Source organism: Suillus plorans (assembly GCF_016647745.1).
Source record: "Suillus plorans strain S12 chromosome Unknown HD556scaffold_88, whole genome shotgun sequence".
Classification (NCBI taxonomy): domain Eukaryota; kingdom Fungi; phylum Basidiomycota; class Agaricomycetes; order Boletales; family Suillaceae; genus Suillus; species Suillus plorans.
Window position 1 is genome coordinate 181277 of NW_024537472.1, and position 21707 is coordinate 202983.

The 21707-nt window shown below is 46.6% G+C and overlaps 10 protein-coding genes across 10 annotated transcripts; 5 read left to right on the top strand and 5 right to left on the bottom strand.

The window, feature by feature from the left end:
- The first annotated feature begins 13 nt into the window (after nt 1-13).
- Nucleotides 14-1590, top strand: HD556DRAFT_1413488 (phytanoyl-CoA dioxygenase). The gene is made up of 10 exons (XM_041304244.1): nt 14-114; nt 172-185; nt 240-342; nt 400-553; nt 603-701; nt 758-805; nt 866-884; nt 944-953; nt 1011-1272; nt 1324-1590. Exons 1-10 carry the CDS (start codon nt 64-66, stop codon nt 1533-1535), a joined length of 972 nt encoding a protein of 323 aa, XP_041154195.1. The 5' UTR covers nt 14-63; the 3' UTR covers nt 1536-1590.
- HD556DRAFT_1413502 (Hydroxyethylthiazole kinase family-domain-containing protein) lies at nt 1591-3803 on the bottom strand. The gene is made up of 9 exons (XM_041304245.1): nt 3618-3803; nt 3541-3564; nt 3397-3456; nt 2987-3344; nt 2659-2930; nt 2278-2610; nt 2136-2217; nt 1843-2080; nt 1591-1786 (listed from the first exon to the last, which is right to left on the bottom strand). The coding sequence occupies exons 1-9, from the start codon at nt 3780-3782 to the stop codon at nt 1639-1641; spliced, it is 1680 nt and encodes a 559-aa protein (XP_041154196.1). The 5' UTR covers nt 3783-3803; the 3' UTR covers nt 1591-1638.
- Nucleotides 3804-3838: 35 nt separating this feature from the next.
- On the top strand, nt 3839-5858 carry HD556DRAFT_1505171 (cytochrome P450; the record flags this gene model as incomplete). Its single annotated transcript, XM_041309016.1, has 3 exons — nt 3839-4566; nt 4613-5209; nt 5265-5858. Exons 1-3 carry the CDS (start codon nt 4264-4266, stop codon nt 5856-5858), a joined length of 1494 nt encoding a protein of 497 aa, XP_041154197.1. The 5' UTR covers nt 3839-4263.
- Nucleotides 5859-6256: 398 nt separating this feature from the next.
- On the bottom strand, nt 6257-7452 carry HD556DRAFT_1247787 (uncharacterized protein; the record flags this gene model as incomplete). The annotated part of the gene is made up of 4 exons (XM_041298727.1): nt 6257-6544; nt 6604-6730; nt 6785-7216; nt 7271-7452. 4 exons carry the CDS (start codon nt 7450-7452, stop codon nt 6257-6259), a joined length of 1029 nt encoding a protein of 342 aa, XP_041154198.1.
- Nucleotides 7453-9415: 1963 nt separating this feature from the next.
- HD556DRAFT_1413523 (uncharacterized protein) lies at nt 9416-11170 on the top strand. Its single transcript, XM_041304246.1, has 6 exons — nt 9416-9934; nt 9988-10070; nt 10126-10348; nt 10398-10689; nt 10738-10769; nt 10831-11170. The coding sequence occupies exons 1-6, from the start codon at nt 9708-9710 to the stop codon at nt 11033-11035; spliced, it is 1062 nt and encodes a 353-aa protein (XP_041154199.1). The 5' UTR covers nt 9416-9707; the 3' UTR covers nt 11036-11170.
- HD556DRAFT_1413524 (uncharacterized protein) lies at nt 11150-12150 on the bottom strand. Its single transcript, XM_041304247.1, has 2 exons — nt 11895-12150; nt 11150-11826 (listed from the first exon to the last, which is right to left on the bottom strand). Exons 1-2 carry the CDS (start codon nt 11958-11960, stop codon nt 11344-11346), a joined length of 549 nt encoding a protein of 182 aa, XP_041154200.1. The 5' UTR covers nt 11961-12150; the 3' UTR covers nt 11150-11343.
- An 873-nt stretch (nt 12151-13023) lies between these two features.
- HD556DRAFT_1449447 (uncharacterized protein) lies at nt 13024-14083 on the top strand (the record flags this gene model as incomplete). Its single annotated transcript, XM_041307597.1, has 2 exons — nt 13024-13052; nt 13111-14083. The coding sequence occupies 2 exons, from the start codon at nt 13024-13026 to the stop codon at nt 14081-14083; spliced, it is 1002 nt and encodes a 333-aa protein (XP_041154201.1).
- A 120-nt stretch (nt 14084-14203) lies between these two features.
- Nucleotides 14204-16629, bottom strand: HD556DRAFT_1015885 (DUF747-domain-containing protein). The gene is made up of 7 exons (XM_041295883.1): nt 16091-16629; nt 15765-16043; nt 15555-15705; nt 15176-15504; nt 14962-15126; nt 14692-14912; nt 14204-14642 (listed from the first exon to the last, which is right to left on the bottom strand). The coding sequence occupies exons 1-7, from the start codon at nt 16559-16561 to the stop codon at nt 14324-14326; spliced, it is 1935 nt and encodes a 644-aa protein (XP_041154202.1). The 5' UTR covers nt 16562-16629; the 3' UTR covers nt 14204-14323.
- A 47-nt stretch (nt 16630-16676) lies between these two features.
- HD556DRAFT_1413534 (uncharacterized protein) lies at nt 16677-18538 on the top strand. The gene is made up of 4 exons (XM_041304248.1): nt 16677-16836; nt 16895-17676; nt 17725-17965; nt 18017-18538. The coding sequence occupies exons 1-4, from the start codon at nt 16683-16685 to the stop codon at nt 18142-18144; spliced, it is 1305 nt and encodes a 434-aa protein (XP_041154203.1). The 5' UTR covers nt 16677-16682; the 3' UTR covers nt 18145-18538.
- Nucleotides 18193-20106, bottom strand: HD556DRAFT_1016122 (uncharacterized protein). Its single transcript, XM_041295884.1, has 15 exons — nt 19766-20106; nt 19701-19710; nt 19628-19647; nt 19550-19582; nt 19405-19501; nt 19327-19355; nt 19242-19269; nt 19159-19191; nt 19025-19101; nt 18898-18967; nt 18765-18845; nt 18594-18704; nt 18498-18538; nt 18419-18444; nt 18193-18359 (listed from the first exon to the last, which is right to left on the bottom strand). The coding sequence occupies exons 1-15, from the start codon at nt 19805-19807 to the stop codon at nt 18242-18244; spliced, it is 816 nt and encodes a 271-aa protein (XP_041154204.1). The 5' UTR covers nt 19808-20106; the 3' UTR covers nt 18193-18241.
- Between the last annotated feature and the right edge of the window lie 1601 nt (nt 20107-21707).

Sequence of the window (21707 nt, forward strand, 5' to 3'; positions counted from 1 at the left end):
ATCTAGCGCGCAAGATAGAGAATTCTCCCTCGCAAGTAACGTTAACAACGTTCTGAACGATTCATGGCAGTTGCCCAACCTCTGGAGTACCTTTCTCAGGCGCAGATCGACAAGGTTGGTAACCGGGCACCTGAATCTTCCGTCATCCCTGATATGTGATACGTCCGTCAGTTCTATAGGGATGGGTAGGTCAGACATATAAGAGACCTGCTGCTCTCACTGACCGGCGGCCTACACAGATATTTAGTTGTACCTAGCTTTCTCTCGCAAGACCAGACAAGTTCTCTTTTGTTCCGGGCAAAAGAGCTCCTTGATGAATTTACACCAGAGGACCATCCCATGGTAAGTACACTGGCACCATCTAAATTACAAATATTCAGGACTCTTGACTTGTGGCAGACCAAATTCACAACGTCGGATAAGAACCACGTTGGTGACAACTACTTTCTGAATTCAGGCGACAAGATCCGATATTTCCTTGACGAAGATGCTGTTGATAGTAGTGGGAAACTTACCAGGGATAAAGCAAGGGCAGTAAATAAGATCGGTCATGGTTCGTTGCCCATCCACACAACTATTCATATCCATCTTACTTAAGTTAGCTCTTCATGAATTGGACCCCGTTTTCCGGAACGTTACTCTGGAAAATAACCGGCTGAAGGCTCTAGCGCGCGACCTGCGATTCCACCATGATCCAGTTGGTACGGATCATATTCAGTCATCACGCACCTGCTGGGGACTGATATAAACCTGCTAGCACTGCAATCAATGGTTATATTCAAACAGTCACAGACAGGTGGCGCAGGTGAGTAACTGGCGTCAGGCGGTAGCATCATTTCAAGTAGCTAACGCACCAGCCTTGAAGTGCCCGAACACAACGATTCGTAAGTAACGAGTTACCGGTGTTGAATCCAAGTCTAAGATTGGTCATTTGACTATTCAGCACGTTTCTTGTGAGTATCAGTCTTTCCCACTGTTTACATGCTATATCCATAATACATCATATATAGTACACGTCACCCCCAAGTGCTCTTGGGTTTTGGATAGCTCTTGAGAAGTGCACGCCCATGAATGGTGCTCTGTCGTTCTTGCCCGGATCCCATCTAACAACTCCGATCACGAAGAGATTTGTACGTTTACCAGGGGGTGGTACCGGTTTCGAGCAGCTTGCCACCCCTCCGCCTCCTTCGTCCGACATGAGCGAGAAACAGAGGGAGACTGCATCAGAAGGTGTATCAGAAGGAAACTATGTGCTAGAAGCTTGCGAATCAGGTAGATGGTTATGTGTGCGTTAGATGATTATGGCTGAACATTAGATGCTAGGTGATCTCGTCCTCATCCACGGCAGCGTCCTTCATAAGTCGGAGCGTAATACTAGTGCCCACACAAGATTTGCATATACTTTCCACATGATTGACTCGTCCCCTTACGCCGAATACGACGAGAAGAACTGGCTTCAGCCTACTGATGCCATGCCTTTCTCCAGAATCTTGGACGTACCAAATGAAATTACTCTTTCCACCGTTGTACATTAACCGGATCTATTTAGAAGATCGTAGTGCATGTGAAATTCAGTCGCTAATATGTTTTTTCGCATTGCCCGAATATTCATCCACACGCCATGCTGTAAGAGCAAGGTTACAATACTTGAACTTTTGCCCTAGACAACAGTGTCTCGGGCTTCAAGTTGTACAGCTCATCTATGAGGGCTGGGAGAAATGTTCCAGATCCATGAACGTCGCTTCTTTCTGCTGCACACTCGGCTGCCACCGTTAGAGCCAGAACACTACGATCATTAGTCAATGTTGTTGTACGAAATTATTTGATCAGATTGTGACTTACCCACCAACAGCGCCTATCAACATGTTTCCCCTGACGAGCTTCGCGAGCTCAGGTCCAGGGCTTGTTCCAGGGGCAGCGGCCATAAGTGAGGCACCAGCACAAAACGTAGCAACACAGGTGCCAACAATGCATCCAGACCCTGTGATGTCACCGAGCATCTTATTGCCGTTCTCCAATTTCACTACAGTGACACCATCAGATACCCAGTCTGTCGGCCCCGTCATGACAGCGACGCAACCTTATGGCGGATGCTTTTTAGATACATGTACTCGCGATACCCACGGAAAACTTACGCTCTTTCTTGGCTATCTCACGAATAAAAGATGCTGGATCTGCAAACCCAGAGCCAACACTATCAACCCCTTTAGCCTGCACCTGCAGATAAATAATATAAATTTGCAAGATCCACACATAAGTAGGATATGTGCCACAGACTTCGTTTGAGTTAGCGAGAGAAGCCATCTCGCCAGCGTTTCCTTTAATAACGCTAGCCTGCCATGCATTCAGGAGTTCTGAAGCTGTCGTTTTCCTGAACTGAGTAGCGCCCACTCCAACCGGATCGAAAACTACGGGTTTTTGTGCTTCATTTGCGTATTGCCCTGCAAGAATCATGCCACCTTTGTTCGTGATGGTGCCAAAGTTTATGAGTAAACCACCCGGAATGCGACTGAGATCATGCATCTCTTCAGACGCGGTAGCCATAATCGGACTTGCACCCAAGGCTAAGGTAGCATTCGCAGATTGGTTCGTGACCACGACATTTGTGATCTGTGTGACAGTCAGTGGACAGGCAACAGAACGTAAGAGATCATCTACTTGATGGATGAGTGGACTCTTGTCTCGTATCAGCCGCATAAGTTCGACAACGCCGTTCTTGATGGTCCCCACATCGTACACTGGGGTCACTCGACTCTGAACATCGAAATGGTGAATCCATACATCGAGGATGTTCCTTAACCTTTGAGCAGCGGAACGGGGTGCTGAGGATGCCACAATATCGGAGACCACAGCAATACCATCCAACCTGTGTCCAGAGATTGACACAGAACCATGTAAAGTTCTCAGAGCGTTAGTGGAATTTATCCCCCCTGGGAAACAGGTCTTTAGACATCACAGTGGATGTAGTATATGCATTTCTGCATACCGATTGCAACGGCCTTGATGTTTGTGCCATCCAGAGCCTGAAGCAGTGAGCCAACCCCTCTGACGCCAACGACAGGGCTAGCCAGCTTCTTAGTTGTCGTACTCCAGACGGCACCGATGCCAATATAATCAACTTCGTCCTCTATTGCTTTCTTCACGTGGTCTGGGTCGTTGCAAGAGACACCAATCACAGTACCCACGGGGAGTAAAGTTTTTGCGACATGAACTGGCATGTCTGTTTGCCCCAGATGCACACCATCGGCTTGTATGGCGAGCGCGATGTCGATACGGTCATTGATGATGAGAGGAACCTTGTATTTTGCACAGAGGATCTTCGACTCTCGTGCAATTTCCAAGAACTGGAGCAAATCATTCGAAAGGGCAATGCAGAAACGAACGACTACTTCTCACTTCTAGTGTATCAGACCTCTTTTCTCGGATCTGAACAACGGTTACACCGCCTTGCAAGGCCTAGAAGAGTTAGCATGAACAGAGGTGCCAATCAGCACGTGCCGTTTATGCTCCCGAAGGAGAATGAATCAATGATGCCCAGACCTCTTCCAATGATTCTAGATATTCCTAAAAACGAGGGAGCGGCTTTAATGACGCTTGAAATCATGGGTATCTCTGACCTTTCCTGGTGGCAGTAGCTCCCGGCCTGTGACCAAGTAAAGTGAAAAGTCAATTGTCATTATTTGATGATAACGATAGTCCAAGTGGTCACAGAGAAAGAGAGAGGATGTCGTCAGCTCACGGCATGTTCCTGATAAGTGCCAAGAGGGGAAGTGTGAGTACATGCGATTGTGGGCTCACATATACTTTTCACCTTATGTAATAAGTGCACCCGTCTTGTAGAGACTCGCTTATATCGTTCATGCATCATGATTCAAATATTCAAGCACGACTTATTTGCGCTCTGTGACTTCAGGTATGCACTTCAACAAACAAATCTTGCCAATTTCCTGCGGCCAACAAATAGGCTTTATTGAAAATACGACTAGCAGAACAGAAGCTGTACTTCCCACTGATCTTCCAAAGCAGGTAATTCGGATAGGAAGACCCTCTCTGCCCCACTCAGGCTAGCTGCCCAATTTTTTCTGTCAGAGGGTTAGCGCTTCACTTCGCTTGGATACTGCGGATTTCGTTAGTGCATGCACACATGTGAATTCTCGCTTGCTCCACGTTAATATCAAGTTGAAGTATCACGACATCACATATTCCTCGCTCCCTCTTCCCATCTTCTAGCTCCCCTGAAGTGGTGCTTGAAGATATAAAAGTATGTTCGCTCAAGAATCCCTCACATCTCGATTATACCACCTCGTCATGGATCCTGCTACACTCTGGTGGACCTTTTCCAGTCTTGCAGCCACACTTATGGTTTTTCGACTGTCCACCGTGCCATCACACTTGCGCCATCTCCCTCGTGTGCCTATTTTCCCTCTTCTGATCAGTTATCTCTCAGGTGAGGTCGAGGATGTGCGTATCAAGCGCCTCATTCTGCCATACGCAAACGAGAGAGGTGAAGGACTTGTTCTCGTGTGGGCGCTAGGCCGATGGATGGTTCACATTATTGATCATAAGGTATACATTTCGTGTTATCGCTAAGCTCTTATTTGACCTCATCCAGCTTGCGGTTGAAATGTTGGAGGACCCTCTGTTATACCCGAAAGAGTTACCTTCCGATGGTCTCTTGTTATGGCGCTTCATCGGGGGCTCAAACATCCTCATGACAAATGGTGACCGGTGGAAGAAACATTCTAGGGTCATCCGAGACGCGTTCAATCTCTCTATCCCTGTCGACCAGTTCACACACCTGTCCAGGAATCTTTTTGACGTCATTAACCCGCCCTCGGATAAGAATGACACACATACTGTCGACTTTGCCAACCTCGCACAGCGTTTTGCTCTCGATGCAGTTGGGTCTTCAGTCCTTGGGCATGACTTTGATGCCATTCACACCGAGTCTTTGTTCGTCAAAGAGTACAATGGCATTATGCGCGATATTGCCAATCCCTTTTACCTGCTTATGCCCTTCCTCGAGAAGGTCTTCCCTCGCAGGAAAGTCGTGAAGCGTATGGACGACTTGGTCGACAAGTTTCGAATGCTGCTCCAAGCAAAACGCACCGACCCTGGAGATGACATGATGACTTTCATGCTTAAAGAACCTACAATGTCCGAGGACGAGCTTCGTGATAATATGGTCGTCCTCTTCATAGCTGGCCATGTAAGTCAAATTCGCTGCATTCGATAGCATGCATTAATCACAGCACATATGTTAGGATACTTCTGCGGGAGGTATCTCCACTCTGATTTACTTCTTTGCGATTCATCCAGAAATTCAAGCCGCGGCGCGCGAAGAAACTCTTCGCATTCTTGGACCTACTTCTGATCCCAGTGTTGATACCCTCTCCGCTGCGTCATTGCCTTATCTCAACGCCTGCATCCGCGAAGCTCTTCGTATCAACACACCAATCTCATATATCGTCCCTCGTATCACTGCGGAAGATGCCACCCTTGGAAAGTACTACATTCCATCCAACACTTCACTCATTTACAACATCTACGCCCTCCATCACCGCAATGACGTCTGGGGTGACCCTAACGTTTTCAGGCCCAGCCGCTTCCTCGAGAAGACCCAGGGGAGCTCGAGTCTCAAGGATGCTTGGGTTGCTTTCGCCTCTGGACCTCGGCAGTGCCCTGCTCGTAACTTTGCACTCTACGAGCAGCGTGCCCTAACCGTGATGTTGCTACGGGAGTACGAGTGGACATTACCGGCAGATTCAATTCATCAGGATGGTTTGAAGAACGCCTTCTCCCCTTTTGCCCTAACGCTCCCCCACGACCTTCATATCGCTTTCACAAAGCGCAAATAGTGAAGGATGACGCTCCTCATGATCATTTATGTCATAAGTTTTTTTTTTTACATCAGTCATTAGTTTCGCCACATGTCGCCTAAGGTACTTGTTTAAGATTAGGGATAACGTTTGATTATAACTGCATTCAATTCAATAGAACCTGATGCAGACTGTTTGAATGATTTAGTTTGTTGTCGTAATACTCTTTTCGTAGTCATTTTGCAGATATTACATATGTAGCTATGTTCCGTCGATTCATCCACTGTTGCGTCAATGATATGTAAAGAATTTGGTGTTCAGTATAAATATTGCCGGGGCCCAGTAGTCTAGCTAAAAATGATACAGATACTCAGATACGTATAATAAGTGTTGTTCAATAAACGAGATACTACGTCCTTGCATATGCGACCCGCGCATCAAACGATAAGCCCACTCCTTCGTGCTTTGGCTTCCTTCCTTTTTCTGGCCCATTCCTGTTCTTTCGGAGGAGGATCAATGGCTCTCCAGTCCCCCCACATGCCCGTCTTGAAGATGGCTCTGATATTCGGAACGAGCAGCAGAGCAACGGCCAGCCAGTCACTAAGCATATGGAATATGTAGAATGTTGCCTTTTCTAAAGCAGTGTTACCTGATCCCGATGCTATCGATGTAAGGGAGGTTGTCCGGTGATACATGAACAACAGTCGGAAAATCGCAGAGGATGCCTGTACATTGAGGGAAACTTATTATGTAAACGAACAGAGCGGAAAACGCGGATCCTTACGTTGCAAGCGAGGATGGCAAGAAGTAGGGTAACGTGAACCGGCTCCACTTTGGGTAGCTTTCGGGCGCGAACGACCAGGGCTGCCACGAAAAGTATGAGGAAGAGAGCGATGGCGGAACTTATATATCTAGACAAAGATGTTTATGTAAGATCGAGCTTTGCGGGTGAAGATCTGATGCACCTGGTGATCATCACCTCGTTGGCTGTGCTCTCATTATCCATTCCACCACGGTAATGCGCGTTACCAATTATACCTGGGATAGTAGCGGCGAGGAAGCCCAAATTCAACATATCGGTAACCCAGCGATAGAAACCCCGTTTTTTTGGGTCGTCATGTATGTCATCCGAAAGATGAAGCGAAGCACTGTGAAATGGGGAAAGAGGATGCATAGAGGATGACATCGAAGCAGCGACGGGTGAATCTTGCGGATCTGTAAAACTTGCTTGACCCTTGGTAGAGTTTACATACATGCAGCGCAGAAGAGCCACGACGTCGTGTGCTATGGAGATATATGGTAAAGCGATCGAGACTTGCATATAAGTCGTCAATGCCGGGGATATCCTTTCCACTGGACTGCAGGATTGCCAGGCTCGTAGGGAGAAGATTATGGTTCTGGGAAGGTAACATGAGGCAACTTGCATAAAGGCAGGAGGGAGCTGTTTTTACCTTTCTATGGCTGTAATGATTGCATTAATGCTCACGATGACTCGCGAATGCTTGTTATATAGCCGCACAACGAAGATGGGTATGAGCGAGAAATATAGTGAGGAGAAAAGGATTGATGTCCAAAAGTCAGAAGTCATTGGAACACCACCAACTGGTGATGGGAACGGATTGTCACTTGACATCACCCATTGCAGGCTCGGGGGACGGGTCGAGCTTTGGAAAAAAGTAGAGGTCAAAAACAGGCCAAAAAGAACGACAACAGAAAGGATAGCCATTCTGAACCTGCGCATTCAAGGGAAGGATCAGCGCATCCAGCTTGAATATACATACTTGAAGCTGCGCAGCATGTGGATGTCGCGAGTCTGAAAGGCCTGCTTCAACGAGGCCAAGATGCAGTGAACTTATACACCTGCCAAATTTGGGATGGCATCAGAAGAATTGGAAATTGGTGGGCAGACTCGGCAAATTCCAGCGGAGCCAGCCACTGCCAGCCACCAGATAAACATTTTGAATTGGCTGACTATATGCTGCTGATGTCATAACTGAGGTATCCGTGAATGTGACTGATCAAAAATGTCGCAAATGCATCTGGGCAAATAAAACACATACAGAACCATTGGCTTCGTAATTTGCTTGTAGCATCCCCCAGATTTGCCTCGAGGAAGGATATCCCGACTCTTTGCTGGCAGTTGCCAGTGCCACCTCGCTACTTCTATGACCGCCTATTGCCACCGAAGGTGCTGTCAATAGCATCCTCCATTTAGACACCACTCGAACCACAAATAACCCAACTAGCCTGCTCATTCCCCTTCCCACCCACATCTTCTCCTTGGAGATATTCAGTGAGATGTAATGAGGACAAAGCTAGTGTCGCTCAGGCTGTATAATATCATATTCAAGAGGCTGGTACGACGGGGCAAGGTACTGAGATCGAGAAATAGCATGGTGATCGTATACTGGATAGTGGCCCGGTAGAATCCATGACCCCGTGCGTGGTGTTGCCTAGCGGTAGCAGGAGCGGTGTGTTCATGTGACCGGTGGGGTGCTCGGGTGGCGCCTGCACATCTTCAAATTCCACGAGAATACCGCCATCTGTACCCAACTTTTATCCAGACCGGCCATTTTAGAGACGCCCTCGGAAATTGCGACACTCTCCGGATAGAGTTGCACGAGGATAGATGACGGAAAATCTCAACCGGACTGTCAGAGCTTGGTCCAAAGTACTGGACGGGTGCCATTGTGCCGGTGGTATCGAGAACAGTTGGGATGAACGATAGCTTGAACAACGTTAAGTTCTTCTCAGAGTATTCGGCCAAGAATCCTGACAGTCACCAAATCCAGGATGGTGACGGATCACGCGCACGAATCAGGCCTAGGATTCAGCTGTCAGGACGTGTCTCCTCATGCGGGAAGCTCGGGTCTTCCCGATACTTTGATCTCAGGCTAATGGTTTTTGACAATGACATACGACTATCATTTCTTCTTACCTGGTGCACACAAACCCCTACCTCAGTACTAGTGCATTCCCACAGCAATTCAACGGACCCACACGACAATGATGAAAGGCGACATTCCTACGATATGATCGCTCACCTGTTTTTCGAGATGACGAAATGATCCTTGTCGGACGTGAAAGCTTATGACTCAGAACAAACTTATCCTTCTTTAGAACGAACTTATCCTTCAACCCTGATAAAATAACGATGTCTCTGTCGTACTTGTTTGGCCTCGGCGACAATACGTGGCTATCGATTTTTCTGGGTCAGTACACAAATATCGACACAAACATTCTCTTTGATTTTCACGTCCACACAGATGTAATTGTCCCTCCATGCAAAAAAAATGGAATCGTGTATCATTTTTGTTTCAAAATCGACTATTTTTTTGTTTTGTTTTCAACTTCAACCCATCTTTGTGAATGCACTGGCACTCTCGCGGAATGATATGTAAGGATCCTCTACGCGCCGACCAAGACTTCAATAGCACGACCACGTGACTCAACCGATGCGAAGAGCGTTACTCTTGGCATCCGAGCCTGAGTTAAGTTACGTGGATACATCCCCCTTCGTACATACTTTACTCTTTATCGATCCCCGTACCTTCACCGATATCTTTGACTTCATCACATGCTCTCCGTACCCATTCTGGACTAGTCTGCCGCTCGACAACGTATATATACAATCCATGTACACTCATACTACCTACAGCGAATCCTATACTCAGATTCCCGCTCCAATCACGACTGAAAAGCCTCCTAGAACGTCTCCGTCTCAAACGTTTCCCTACTCGTCTCGATTATCCTTGCACGTGCCTCGTATCTAACTCGTCTCTGCTCACTTTCCCCTTCGGACTCGTTTAGCAGCCTTATATTCACCCTGCCTTGTTTATAACAGGTTCACAGCCACCGGAATTTACCTTACGGTCCCCTCGTACCATCATGACAACCAATCCGCGTATTATTTTCAACGAAATACCTCATGGCCTGCCAAATCCAAAAACAAGTTTGATCGTGGACAATACACTGTCTATTGATCTTGATAATGTACCACTTCAAGGAGGTATCCTCGTCAAGGCACTTGCCTTCAGTCTTGACCCCTATATGCGCAATCGCATGCGACCCGTTGACATTCAAGGAGACATTGATGCATTCTCCCTTGGCGAAACGTAAGCCAACTTGAAAAATATCAGAATTCGACGGATACTGGATGGTTTCACAGAATCAATGGTTTCAGCGTTGCTGTAGTCTTGCGAAGTGAGACGCCCTTGATTCAAGCCGGACAACACGTATATGGATTCATGCGTGCGTATACCCCTGATAAGGTTTGCGGCACCTATTATTGATTATGCTATTGTAGACTATCAACGCTACAGCGTCATCCCGTCAGTAGACGCTGCCGTGCTAGGTCTGAAAGGTTTGAGTCTACAAGTCCTTGACAACAAGTACAACCTCCCATGGCGATATTACGCTGGAATCCTTGGAATGAGTGGGCAGACAGCATATTATGGACTCAAGGACATTAGCAACCCAAAGCCGGGTGAAACACTTTATATATCTGCAGCGTGTGGTGCTGTAGGCCAGTACGTGTCATCCTATCATCTGTTGTTGTTTTATTTGAACATTTTCTAGCCTGGTGGTTCAGCTTGCCAAGGCCCAAGGACTGAAAGTCATCGCATCTTGTGGTAGCGACCAGAAGGTCTCGTTGGTGAAATCACTCGGGGCCGATCATGTCTTCAACTACAAAACTGCGGATACCGCTGCAGAGCTCAATGCACATGGCCCGATTGACATATACTTTGACCTTGTCGGTGGTCCGACACTCGAAGCTGCCATAGATAATTTAGCCTCCAACGCCAGAATCATCATCTGCGGGATGATTAGTCAATACAACTCGGGCGCGAACGAGGCGTATGGCGTTCGAGTGAGCACGTTTCCTCTTGCATATTTTAACCCCTAACAGCGGAAATAGAACCTGTGGTTATTGAACAGGTACCGAGCGAGGTAAGCTGTTCTAATGAATGCACTCCTTGCCCACGGTTCTCAATTTTCATTCACAATGCAGGATGCAGGGTTTGGTTGTGATTGACTGGGCAGATAAGTATCTGGATGAATTCCACGATACTGTCCCACGAGATTTAGCTGCTGGAAAATTGAAATATCTGGAACATGTATATCATGGTATGGACAAGGTCGGTGAGGCACTTGTTGATCTACTGGTTGGAAATAATATCGGAAAATCTGTACTGGTTCTCGAAGATGACACATAGTGACAGGCGCTACACATGTGCGTTGTACCCGACGATCGTATCCCTTGTTGTTTAACATCTGCATAATATGACATTCACAAGTTTCAACATGATCCATGTGACTTAGAGCTTGAGTAGAGATAACATTTCGATTGCATTACTCGTCGTTACAGGACAAAAGTATCGGGTATTATAAGTACACATTTGAATAAGCATAACGGGTGAGTCCATCCGAATGGTAAGTAACAGGCATATACATGTGGGGTCAAAGATCATCCTTTCATATCGGTCGCTCAGAATATTTCTTGAAAACCATCCACAGTTCGCAACTACCTCCTCGAACGCCTGTCACGGTAGTGTCCAAATATTCCACATGCTGCGGTGCAGGAGCCTAGAAGCAGCGCAACTAGCGCGCCAAGCGCAAGCCAGTTCGCATTTCCCCAATTCGCGTTGATTCCTTCGCTTCTCAAGCGATTTCTGACGGTACCGAATAAAGACATGCTGATGATCCATGCAACCAAAGTGCACAGGGTCGCAAGTCCAGCGAGTAAAGTCATAAGGACGGTGCCGGCCCTATGATATCCTGCACCACACACTCCGAAGAGGAATGCAAGACCGGAAAGACCAGCAGCAATTGGGTACAGGATGAGAACGAAGGTGAGACTGTGAAGAATTCCTGTGTTGATGTCTCCTGGTAGAGGGAAGTAGTAGCCAACTTGAACTTTGGAGCCCGTATAACCGAATACACCAAAGGCATATTGGTTGGCATTGAGAAAGGATATGCTGTTCCACGTTGGTGATGATACAGAAACCTGTCAACGACAAACACAGTACTGTCAAAATCATGATAACGATGATAAGATTAGATGTAGGAACATACAAAAATGAGGAGAAGCATTGCCGAAAAGCAGAAAAAGAGACCGGGAAGCGCGCCTGATGCTGCCATTGTGATGGTCTAACGGAGAGAGGATGAATAGACCTTTATGTGCGGGGAAAGCGACCTTTATTGGCTTTCAAGCCCAGCTGCGCGCGCTGCGGGTCACACTGGCAAATGCCAAGCTCGCATGACGTTGACCAGTGCAAACAGGAAATATGATGTCATCCCTCCATATCATTCAACGTGCACGTGAGCAAACTTGCACAGCATTAAATTATCGGAGACAAAACATTTTCCGAGCTACTACTTACACCTACTATAGCTAGACTCCGCACGTCCGCGCCAATAAATATTGTCACAGCCCCACAGTTCCTCAAGCTTTTACTCCTCCGTGCCTTGGAGCGGGCGATGCGAACTAGAGTATCTCGACACTTTAGGAATCAACAATATAAGGGCCATGACTCCACACGTATCGGAGGCCATAGTGATCATGATCGTGTGCGTAATTCCGTTGAAATTAATTGCTTGAATATTTACATCAAGTTCAGATTACTTGAGATGCCAGCCCGAACGTTCCATATATCTTGATGTTGAGCAGCTTGGACTAAACCATAGTTGGTCGGGTGTCGGGTGCAGTGCGCTTTAAAGGTACGCCGAGCTGTCTTGTCAAGTGAGACAGTTGAAGGAGGAAGCCACCTGTTCTTTTTAGCGTCTCTTTACACACCCTGGCATCCTATGTATCCGAGTCAGCGTGCTCATCATCATTTTCAGTTATTTCTATCGCGTATTCAGTGCTCACAAGCTATGAGCTCTCGAGAAATAACGAGCAGGGCGCGCCACGCATTCATTGGGCTGGCCTGTGGCAACTGTGTTAGACCATCGGGTGGTCGTTGCATATTCTGCCTTTGTGACACAAATTGGGCGACGTCAATGTGATTATAAGTGGGCAATGAAAGCATCCACTAGAGCATCCACACTTGTATCGTTTTCGACTTTGTGGTCGTGGATAGATGACATGGTGCGTCCACAGTAGTACAACCTATATATATTGAATTGCAGACATTCTCCACCACCAGACAGACTACTACCTCATATTCTTCGCAACTTTATATCCCTTTCCCCCATATCGATTATGAATCCGTTCAAGAAAATGTTCCAAAAGTGAGTCGACCGTTTACAGGTTCTACTCATCGTCATTATTGTAATCAATACCCCTCAGATCCAACGACGACAAGACGGCATCGCTTAAGCACTCCAAATCAATGCCATACCTCCTTTCTTTAGAAGGGAGGACGCGTGAGCACCGTGTTGATCCTAAACCCGTATACCGTGGCAAGACCCCCCTTAAAAAGTCCGACATCGTATACATCGAGCAAGCTCCAGGGATACTCGAGATCTATCATAAACTGTCGCAACATACCTACTACCATGAACCGACTCGCACGGACTTAAACACGCGTGGGGACTTGCTGGCCAAGTTTCCCCATTCCCCTGAACCAGTCGAGGGGCTCCCTCGCAGCGGTTTCAGAACGGTTTCTTTGAACTCAAAGGCTATTGAGCTCCAAGTGCCTGTCCATAATTCCCGTACAAGTAGCCAGCAAGCCTGCCCCTCCATTCCCCGCAGAACGCAGAGGCCTGTGGCCACCGTTGATCAAGCTTCTGCAGATGTACTGCAGATTCCTGACGAAAATACTCGCAGTGACAGACTAGCAGAACGTATTCCCGCTAATTCGAGCACTGGTCGCTCGTACACCCCTGTTCCTATCACCCACTCTCCACGACCAGTACTCTCGCGCTCTGCACACAGCTCACGCGTACACATTCCTCACGTCCCATCCCGTATCGCCATACCAGTGCCTGCTGCGCCAGATCATAGACATCCTTCCCGGCCTCACAGGCGCTACCATGAATTTTATGGGCAGCAGGACCCAGAGGTCATCCTTGGAATGATCAATAAATATCCTATAGCGCCTCTTCGCAGCGAACGTACCCCAGAGCACTTGCGCCCCATTCGTTTCGATATCGTCGATCCGCGATACTTCCAGGAGGAGTTTATGAAGAACATAGAGACGGCCGTTGACCAAGGTCGTCCCCTTGATGTACGCGTGGGTGGCCAATGCCGCCGCATCATTGACGTGGTCGACCCAATGTGTATCGTTCCGGAGACTAGCAGGGATCTTGTACATCAGTGATCTTGCGAAGACGGAGGTAGTTTGCGCAGAAAGAGATTTGGTGTTGTTCTACTTCTTCGTATATGTTATGTACATTCGTATGCATATGATTTATGAAATAAAAATTATGTACCATTCGAAGGAGATCATCGTCTGCTTACTGTAACGCACGTACGCTTTTACTTAGATGGTGATTGTCAAGTGCAGTCGGTTTATCACATCCGGTAGAAACATCAAAGAAGTATTCTTGTCATTCTTGTATCACCAGATACGCTTCACCATCGTAAAGCGAGTCAACTCTTCAAGGGGTACCCGCTTCTTGTCACCGCCGCCGCCTTGTCCATTACCGCCACGCATGCGCCCCTCACCCATCTCACCTACTCGTACGGCGTCGTCTCTCCAATCGTCCACCATCTTCTTGAGCTGCTTATTATACTCGCGCTCCTCCTTACCTTCCCCTATAGGATCTCGCCCAAAGTCGTTGACGGTGTCCGCAGCAGCGCGGGCCTCCATGCCTGCTCGACGACACGTCGCATATGAGATAAGATTCACACCAAGAAGAACTTTTAAAGCGAGAAAACTAGACGGAGTAAGCTTTCACGAAACTATGACAACAAAAGAAATCCCACCATAACCAAAATGCCACTCCCATCACGGCCCACTTGAGTAAATGTACGACCTCGGCATTTGACATATCCATGAGAGTATCCCAGCCCCATTCATCTTCAAAACGAAGAGAAAAGACGAGAGTTAGTGACTGAAGACCAACTAGAATAACGACAACTGCAAGCGGAAGGGAGGCAAAGCCAAGTCGGCGGGCCACTAATGGTGATTGGTCAACATAGCTATGCTGCATTCGGTCAATGAGTGCAATTATGAGTCAAAGCCAAACGCCAGACCTTTCGAGCACCCAGGCGCCCTATAGCACTCCCACTGGCCAAATCACGACAGAGCACATCTGTATATCGTTCATATACAGATGGCCGTATGTGATTAAACTTAGAGATGAATGCGTGTTTCAGCCAGTCCACGAGGATCTCAGATGCCATCACAGTCACAACGGGCTGATCGAGCTTCGTAAGCGGGGTTGGGTGCAGTATCTCAATAACCTACGTAGGATATTGTCCATAGGATATTATTGCCCATGAACCAGCCAAAGCTCATTGGAAGGGCAAATCCACCTGTAAAGTCGAACTCAGATCCACTCAGCTCAATTAAATTGCGGAATGCAACAATGAGAAGCATGAGTGAGAGTGTAAACCGTTCCACAATATCCGCGCATGTGATCTGAAAGAGGTTGTCTTTCTCAAATTTCTTGAAGACACTTCCTTTGATCTCGACGAACTGATTCGAGACGAGAAGAGTTAGGAGTGCGTGGTCATATGAATTGACGGCCACATTGAGAGCTAGCAACTGGTAAATCATCACTAATGAGTGACAAACTAAAACAATGTTAATGGCGCGATATAAAGGCCTATTGACAAAGACTGACCCATGTAGAGAGTAGCTAGCCCAAAAAACACGAATGGGCGAAGCGTGTTAGACGTAACCGGCACTCGACGAGAAAGTACCTCGAGCGTCGAACGGGAAAATAGGCAGTCAAGGATATCCTGCCCTATCGATGCGCACAAGCGGTCAGCGATCTAGGACGGAAAAAGTTTAGTCATGTGCATCGGTTGAACCGAAATATAAACGAACGTACCTCTAATGCATTAAATATTACATATAGTTTGATGGTGTCTTGTCCGCGTATGGAGTGATAGATCTTACTGGCATCCGTGAGCGGAATCAACACCATGATGGAGACCACAAGCAGCATCATTCGAATGATGTCAGCTTTCTGTGATGGTGGGAGAGGCAATTTGGAGACTTTGAAGAAATTCAGGAAACATCGGATGGTCGCCAGGGCAAACCTGATGGGTAGTATCGTAAAAGTATAGAGGAATGAGTCTAAACAAAGTATGAAGCCAAAACCAATAATCTATGCTTTATGAGCACCGCATGTCACTCACATGAATCTATACGCACCTTTTCCATTGCCAGAGGAATACTCAGGAAATTGCTCACCCTCTCCCACTTCAACTCCTGATGCGAGTCAAAGTCAGTTGCGAGAAGCTCTTCCCATAGGTAGTCCCATAAAGAAAATAAAGGCTGGTCTTTCGGCAGCTCTTGACTCCGGGCTATCGGAGGTGGAGAGGCAGGCGGAGACGGCAATATAGGAGTTGTAGGGAGTGATGCATATGTCAATGGATGGACTTCGAGTTCGGGTTCAAGCATCGTCTCGCATTCAAGGTCCTGGTCACCGAGTGGTGCATTTATCGTTTTCTCTCCCTTTACGTCTGAACCGCGAATAAAATCATCATCAAAGTCGACGGATGAGGACCTTCTGCGGCGACCTCGCGAAACTGGTGTGGAAAGTGGTGAAAACTGCGCATTCCATGTCGCACCAATGGATGCGGAAGAGAAGCGTCTTCTTGAGCGTCGCGGAGAGGTAGCCATATGCCGCAAATATTATTCTAACTATTTGAATGACCTGGAGTTCATAGTAGTGAGAGGGCAAAGGTTCGTTAGCTATGCCATCAATACGTCTTGATATGGACATTATGTCATTCGGATTACCATGATGTGGTCTTTTTGGAATCATTTCTTCAAAAACAGATATCACACAAGCATGCAAAGCACACCAGAAATATTATCTTCCGCGATGGAGGGGAAATTTTGCGTGGATTGTCCTGAGGCTTACGCCGATCGATCTCAGGATAGGCCTGGTGGTGGTACGTCTAGCAAATCTAAATCTGACTGTTTGACTATTTTCTAACACAGGTACCATAGTCCTTTCCATCCCTTCCGAACTCATACATCACATACTCAAATACCTGGGGAATAAAGACCTGGTGAACACGGCAATCGTATCCCAAAGCTTCCGGTTCATTTCCCAGCGCGTGATCTACAGGAACGTCGAACCTGCCGAGGACATGATCATACCATGCCTCAGATGTTTTGCATCGTACCCGCATCTTGCATCTTGTGCTCGTACTCTGATCTTGGCTGATGCTACTCGACATTATGACGTTTTCTTCAATTACTTCAACCTGCTGCGTCGTGCGTTGCTAAACGCGTCTTCACTCACCGATCTTACAATTCTCCTCGACGGCCCTTACGCAAAATATTTGCATGGATGTTCATTTCGACTTCGTTCTCTCACTACAACACTCGACTGGGATAAGGACTTCATCAAATTAATTACAGAGCAGACGGAACTGCGCAATGCCATGTTCGGCGGAAAATTCGTAAATGACATGGTTCTGCCTAGCGACACTCTCACAAAGCTTACACGGGTCTCTGCGTCTCCTCTGGTACTGGCTGCAGTAGTTCCAAATCGAAAAATCAAGGAAGTGGAACTCTGTTTGCTGCATCAAGCGCTTTTCAAAGACGATATCCTCAATACTGCATCGAACATCCTTTCCTATTCTACCGGCCCATTGACCGCACTGCAGGTCATCACCCGTCTGAGCGACACAACGAGTGCACTTGCAGCATTCAAAGCGATCGCAAAGAACCTGCCAAAACTGAATTCGTTTGCCTTTTACTCGAGTGATGGAGTTGTCTCGCAGGTGCGCCATCTTCTACTTACATACAACATTTGCTCCAAGCATCTACAGGAACTTCTCGAAGCCTTTCCTGAATTCCTCTCCGGCTTCGAATGCCTCAGGTCGTTGACACTGATGTCGCGAAATAAAGCCGATGCACTACACGACAAAACTTTGACGGCTACCCTCGCGTCAAGGTGGCACGCATCATGTCCCTCTTTGCAAAGCGTCTCACTCGCGGGATCTATATGGCTGCATAACACTCGGCATGGTTGGGTGACGTTGGCAGACCTTGAGCGTCTCCTGCGAGAACGTAAGTGGCTGCTTCTGTCCCGTCAGAAGTACTGGACAGGTGCGGATCCAGGAACGATTTCGCTGGAAGAGGTGAAGAACAACATAGATGAGGTCGATGAAGATACAGAGCAGGGAAATCAGATGGAGCGGCAGATGATCGTGCTTCGTGATAGTATCCTCCAATTCGGTGGTCCTTGATAGGCGAGATCTCTTATGCTACGTATACATTCTGACGGGACATGCTGAGGTTGTAGGATAATAAATCAAGTCCAAGTGAGGTATGCCTTTTATTGTACTAAGTTGGACAAAATGTCGATATCTGTAATGTCGTCTCCTCTAATTCACCGCGTTCACTTGCATGCAGACTAAAGAGTACACGGGATGCCAACACACTGTGGAGGACAATTTGTGGTCTGTTATGATGCATCAGTTTTTTTTTTCATTGAACCATCCTGAATGATTTGCCACGCACAAGTCCAGCATCTCGTTATATGATGGCTGCCCAAAATTAGCAAAAATCGTCAAATGAGCGCATACAATGTGCAACTTACTGGCACCACAACCGTGATCACCATATTGGCCAAAGAAACGACTGGAAGAAGTGCTTTAACACGGGACATGTTAAATGGAATAAAAGGTCACCGCACAGATGATGGGAGCCATATACCACACTCCACCCTGGAAGACTACTCTCACCAGACGACTGTTACAGTCTCTGTAGTCCTTATATCTCTTGAACACCATTAAATACAACAGCACTAGGTGAATGGGAATGAAAAGTTGTGCTGTGATGGAATGGAAACGAGATATATCCTTACATATTTCGTAGGCTGCGAGAAAGCCATATTGAATGGCACTGCTGCGACTCGCTTCAAAAGTGCAGTTGCTTTTGGGGGTAGCTTGAAAAGCACATTTGTCGTCTACAAGGAAAGAAAAGGAATGCAAACCCACCTGAAGGGTTTGCGGGCGGCGCTAGGCCACTGACAAAATCTGTGAGACCGACACCACACCCAATGCAAATCTACATTACGATATCAACAGACGGCGGATATGAGCATGCATGACCAGATCAACGTACTGCTGCCAAGACTAGTAACACTGCCAAGAGCTTGTTGTTCTTTCTCCAGAACGCATATGTACGAATGATCAAAAGACCTGTATAAGAAAGAGGTAGATTTCAGGCCCAAAAAACACTACATATATGGAGCGAACCTTCAGATGATACAATAGTTATGATGTGAATTGCTGCAGTAAAAGTCAGTGACAAGATGCTGAATGTTCAGGATATCGATCACCATTTGAAGTCCTGCTAAAGTTTGTGCACTGTATTCGTCGTCCTTCAGTTCATACGGCAATAAACAAAACACACTGAACACTGACATTCTCATTCGCTCGTGTAGCAATGGCAGCTAGTCACTTGTCAATGTCACGTACCAGGGTATACGGGTAGCTGCTTACCATATGAAGTCATGCCAGCTGCTGCAAAGGCCATGTAGCGTGAAATTACAAAAAGAATACGAGTGATGTTCCAGCGCCTGTTCCATGTCCATCGAATCTTGTAACATTTGTCAAGAAATGTTCGAACTCTATAAAGAAAACTCACTTCAGGTTCGAGCGTTAAGAAATAGTCAAAAATCTACGGAGTATAAGAGGGGATATCGTCTATGACTTGTAGACCTACCAAAACTCCTAGACCGGCCACTGCATATATTCAGGATGAGAATGGTGTAAACCCCTGTATGAAGTCCACGTACCATTGAAATACTAGAGTAATTGCAGTCAATAGACTTGATCTAGAAATATAATCGGGAATTCTTACCTTCGACGTCTGAATTCCTGTATTCTCTATGGGTGCGACCATCGCACGCTCAGGCTCGTGCTATGTAGATAAAGTTACAGGACTCCTTCTTTTATATGCTTACATGATTTGAATTTGATCCAACTCATAACTTCCATTCGCTGTGCAAAATTTCAATAAACTGCACAGCTGCAGGAGATCAAAACAGATTATAGAACGTGAAACTGATGTGGTTGGCACTACTATTGGTTACGTGATTCACACTAATATACTACTGGCAGCCCGAAACACGATCTCCACCATTTCTCAACCGATTTGTTTGGTTTCACTTGAAACATACTATACTCAAAGAAGGGTTTCATCCGTGTAACAAACTGATAAGCTTCATTGATAATTCACATTGTAGTCTACGTGAATACTAGTGCACGATCACAACCCAAAGAAGCGTGTAACACACATATGCCAGTGGCCCAGTGATTCGATCATCGACATCATTGATAGTTCACATTGTAGTCCATGTGGATAGCCAAAAGTGCCCGTCCCGCCGCGTCCCAATTCAAGAACGACGGTCAAACCGCGCAAACAGGGAACATGACAACGGGCAAAGGTCATCATACCATCATAACACGACGAGTAGCCCAATCTCATGACTTGCTTCGCAGATGCAGTGTTCTTCACGAAAGGTGAGCCTGCCACGCACTTGCAGAATGTTGGTTAGTTCTTCCCATCGGCTTGGTACAGCTTGATCTTGCCACTTGCCTGTGCTTCCTAATCAGATGTGCCTCCTCTGTAACCAAGAACGTTATCAAAAGATACCGCATAAAAAAGATCGGAATAGCGGGAGTATGTCCATATGTCTCTATCTGGCTTCCTCTGTCGTTGAAGTGTGTACCATGACATGGCAACATCATGATGCCGCAGCTCATGCACACGCCTCGATGATATAAGAACACACATGGAATGAGTGGTATATTTTAGAGTCGAGTTCTAAATGCGTGGCCTAGTTCACGAGCGTGATAGCATTTCGCCATCCAGTGTGCGAGAGAGCGTGAGATCCTGCCGGCCACTGAAAGTAGTCGCGTAAGATGGTTTTAAAAGAAATTGTTTGCGATTTCGAGCGGTCATTGCAACGAAAATGTGATAAGTGGAATATGTACGGTGGTTTTCGAGATTGGAGAGCAGTTGGATTTCGACGAATCGACGATGTAAAGTATTCCTGCAATCCCTTTAAATTGACCGAGAGGTTGTGTTGTATGGCGCAGATGCAGTTTATTTTGAGACGCCGTGGGGCAGTACGGTAAGCGCTAAGTACAGCATCCGATCTGTCCGTGAAATTCCAAATATGATACTTATAAGTTAAAAATAAATTTTAATTTTCTGACATCGTCCAAGACCACACCACTTAAACATAAATTTTACGACCAACTCTTATACTCACCTTACAAACTGTCTAACACCTACAATTAGTAAAATCACGGCACGTCAGTCTGTAAACTCATAAATAGTATTATACGTTTAAGTCCTGTGGCCAATGACTAGGGTGATGAGGATGATTTAGCTTCCCTTTCATTCATATTGAAACTAGCGACTTACTTCTGTGCAATATCATTTTGGCTACAGATCCGTAAAGCCACAACTTGGCCACAGGCGTCTTCGATATGACACAATTATGGTATAACGTCCAAAAGTTATGACTCACCAGTAAGTGGCATCTCGCTGTGAATCGGTACTTTTGACTTCGTATGTCATTTGTTGGAGCAGTGGATATCATATGGCGGCAATTAGATACACCTAGTCTATTCATTTGATAATAGATACTACATTATAATCCTAAATGTGATGGCCCGTTTGTTGCAATCTGTCACATGAGTCAAGCTGTAGTAACCATAGATCAGTAGCCAAACTTATGCCCTCTCAATATATGTTTCAAACTATTTTTACTGTGGCGCATCTCTTGCACTTA

Coding starts and splice junctions, on each gene's coding strand:
- HD556DRAFT_1413488 (XM_041304244.1), top strand. CDS start 64: ATGGCAGTTGCCCAACCTCTGGAGTACCTTTCTCAGGCGCAGATCGAC. Junction 343..399: donor CACCAGAGGACCATCCCATG/GTAAGTACACTG, acceptor GACTTGTGGCAG/ACCAAATTCACAACGTCGGA. Junction 554..602: donor AGTAAATAAGATCGGTCATG/GTTCGTTGCCCA, acceptor TACTTAAGTTAG/CTCTTCATGAATTGGACCCC.
- HD556DRAFT_1413502 (XM_041304245.1), bottom strand. CDS start 3,782: ATGTACTCACACTTCCCCTCTTGGCACTTATCAGGAACATGCCGTGAG. Junction 3,565..3,617: donor AGCTACTGCCACCAGGAAAG/GTCAGAGATACC, acceptor CCTCGTTTTTAG/GAATATCTAGAATCATTGGA. Junction 3,457..3,540: donor ATCTAGAATCATTGGAAGAG/GTCTGGGCATCA, acceptor TAACTCTTCTAG/GCCTTGCAAGGCGGTGTAAC.
- HD556DRAFT_1413523 (XM_041304246.1), top strand. CDS start 9,708: ATGACAACCAATCCGCGTATTATTTTCAACGAAATACCTCATGGCCTG. Junction 10,690..10,737: donor ACGAGGCGTATGGCGTTCGA/GTGAGCACGTTT, acceptor CAGCGGAAATAG/AACCTGTGGTTATTGAACAG. Junction 10,770..10,830: donor TTGAACAGGTACCGAGCGAG/GTAAGCTGTTCT, acceptor TTCACAATGCAG/GATGCAGGGTTTGGTTGTGA.
- HD556DRAFT_1413524 (XM_041304247.1), bottom strand. CDS start 11,960: ATGGCAGCATCAGGCGCGCTTCCCGGTCTCTTTTTCTGCTTTTCGGCA. Junction 11,827..11,894: donor CAATGCTTCTCCTCATTTTT/GTATGTTCCTAC, acceptor TGTCGTTGACAG/GTTTCTGTATCATCACCAAC.
- HD556DRAFT_1015885 (XM_041295883.1), bottom strand. CDS start 16,561: ATGGCTACCTCTCCGCGACGCTCAAGAAGACGCTTCTCTTCCGCATCC. Junction 16,044..16,090: donor TTCCTCTGGCAATGGAAAAG/GTGCGTATAGAT, acceptor CATAAAGCATAG/ATTATTGGTTTTGGCTTCAT. Junction 15,127..15,175: donor TCCTATGGACAATATCCTAC/GTAGGTTATTGA, acceptor AAGCTCGATCAG/CCCGTTGTGACTGTGATGGC.
- HD556DRAFT_1413534 (XM_041304248.1), top strand. CDS start 16,683: ATGATGTGGTCTTTTTGGAATCATTTCTTCAAAAACAGATATCACACA. Junction 16,837..16,894: donor TCAGGATAGGCCTGGTGGTG/GTACGTCTAGCA, acceptor CAGGTACCATAG/TCCTTTCCATCCCTTCCGAA. Junction 17,677..17,724: donor GTGATGGAGTTGTCTCGCAG/GTGCGCCATCTT, acceptor AAGCATCTACAG/GAACTTCTCGAAGCCTTTCC.
- HD556DRAFT_1016122 (XM_041295884.1), bottom strand. CDS start 19,807: ATGGTCGCACCCATAGAGAATACAGGAATTCAGACGTCGAAG. Junction 19,583..19,627: donor TGGCCGGTCTAGGAGTTTTG/GTAGGTCTACAA, acceptor TATACTCCGTAG/ATTTTTGACTATTTCTTAAC. Junction 19,356..19,404: donor AGCTGGCATGACTTCATATG/GTAAGCAGCTAC, acceptor ACAAGTGACTAG/CTGCCATTGCTACACGAGCG.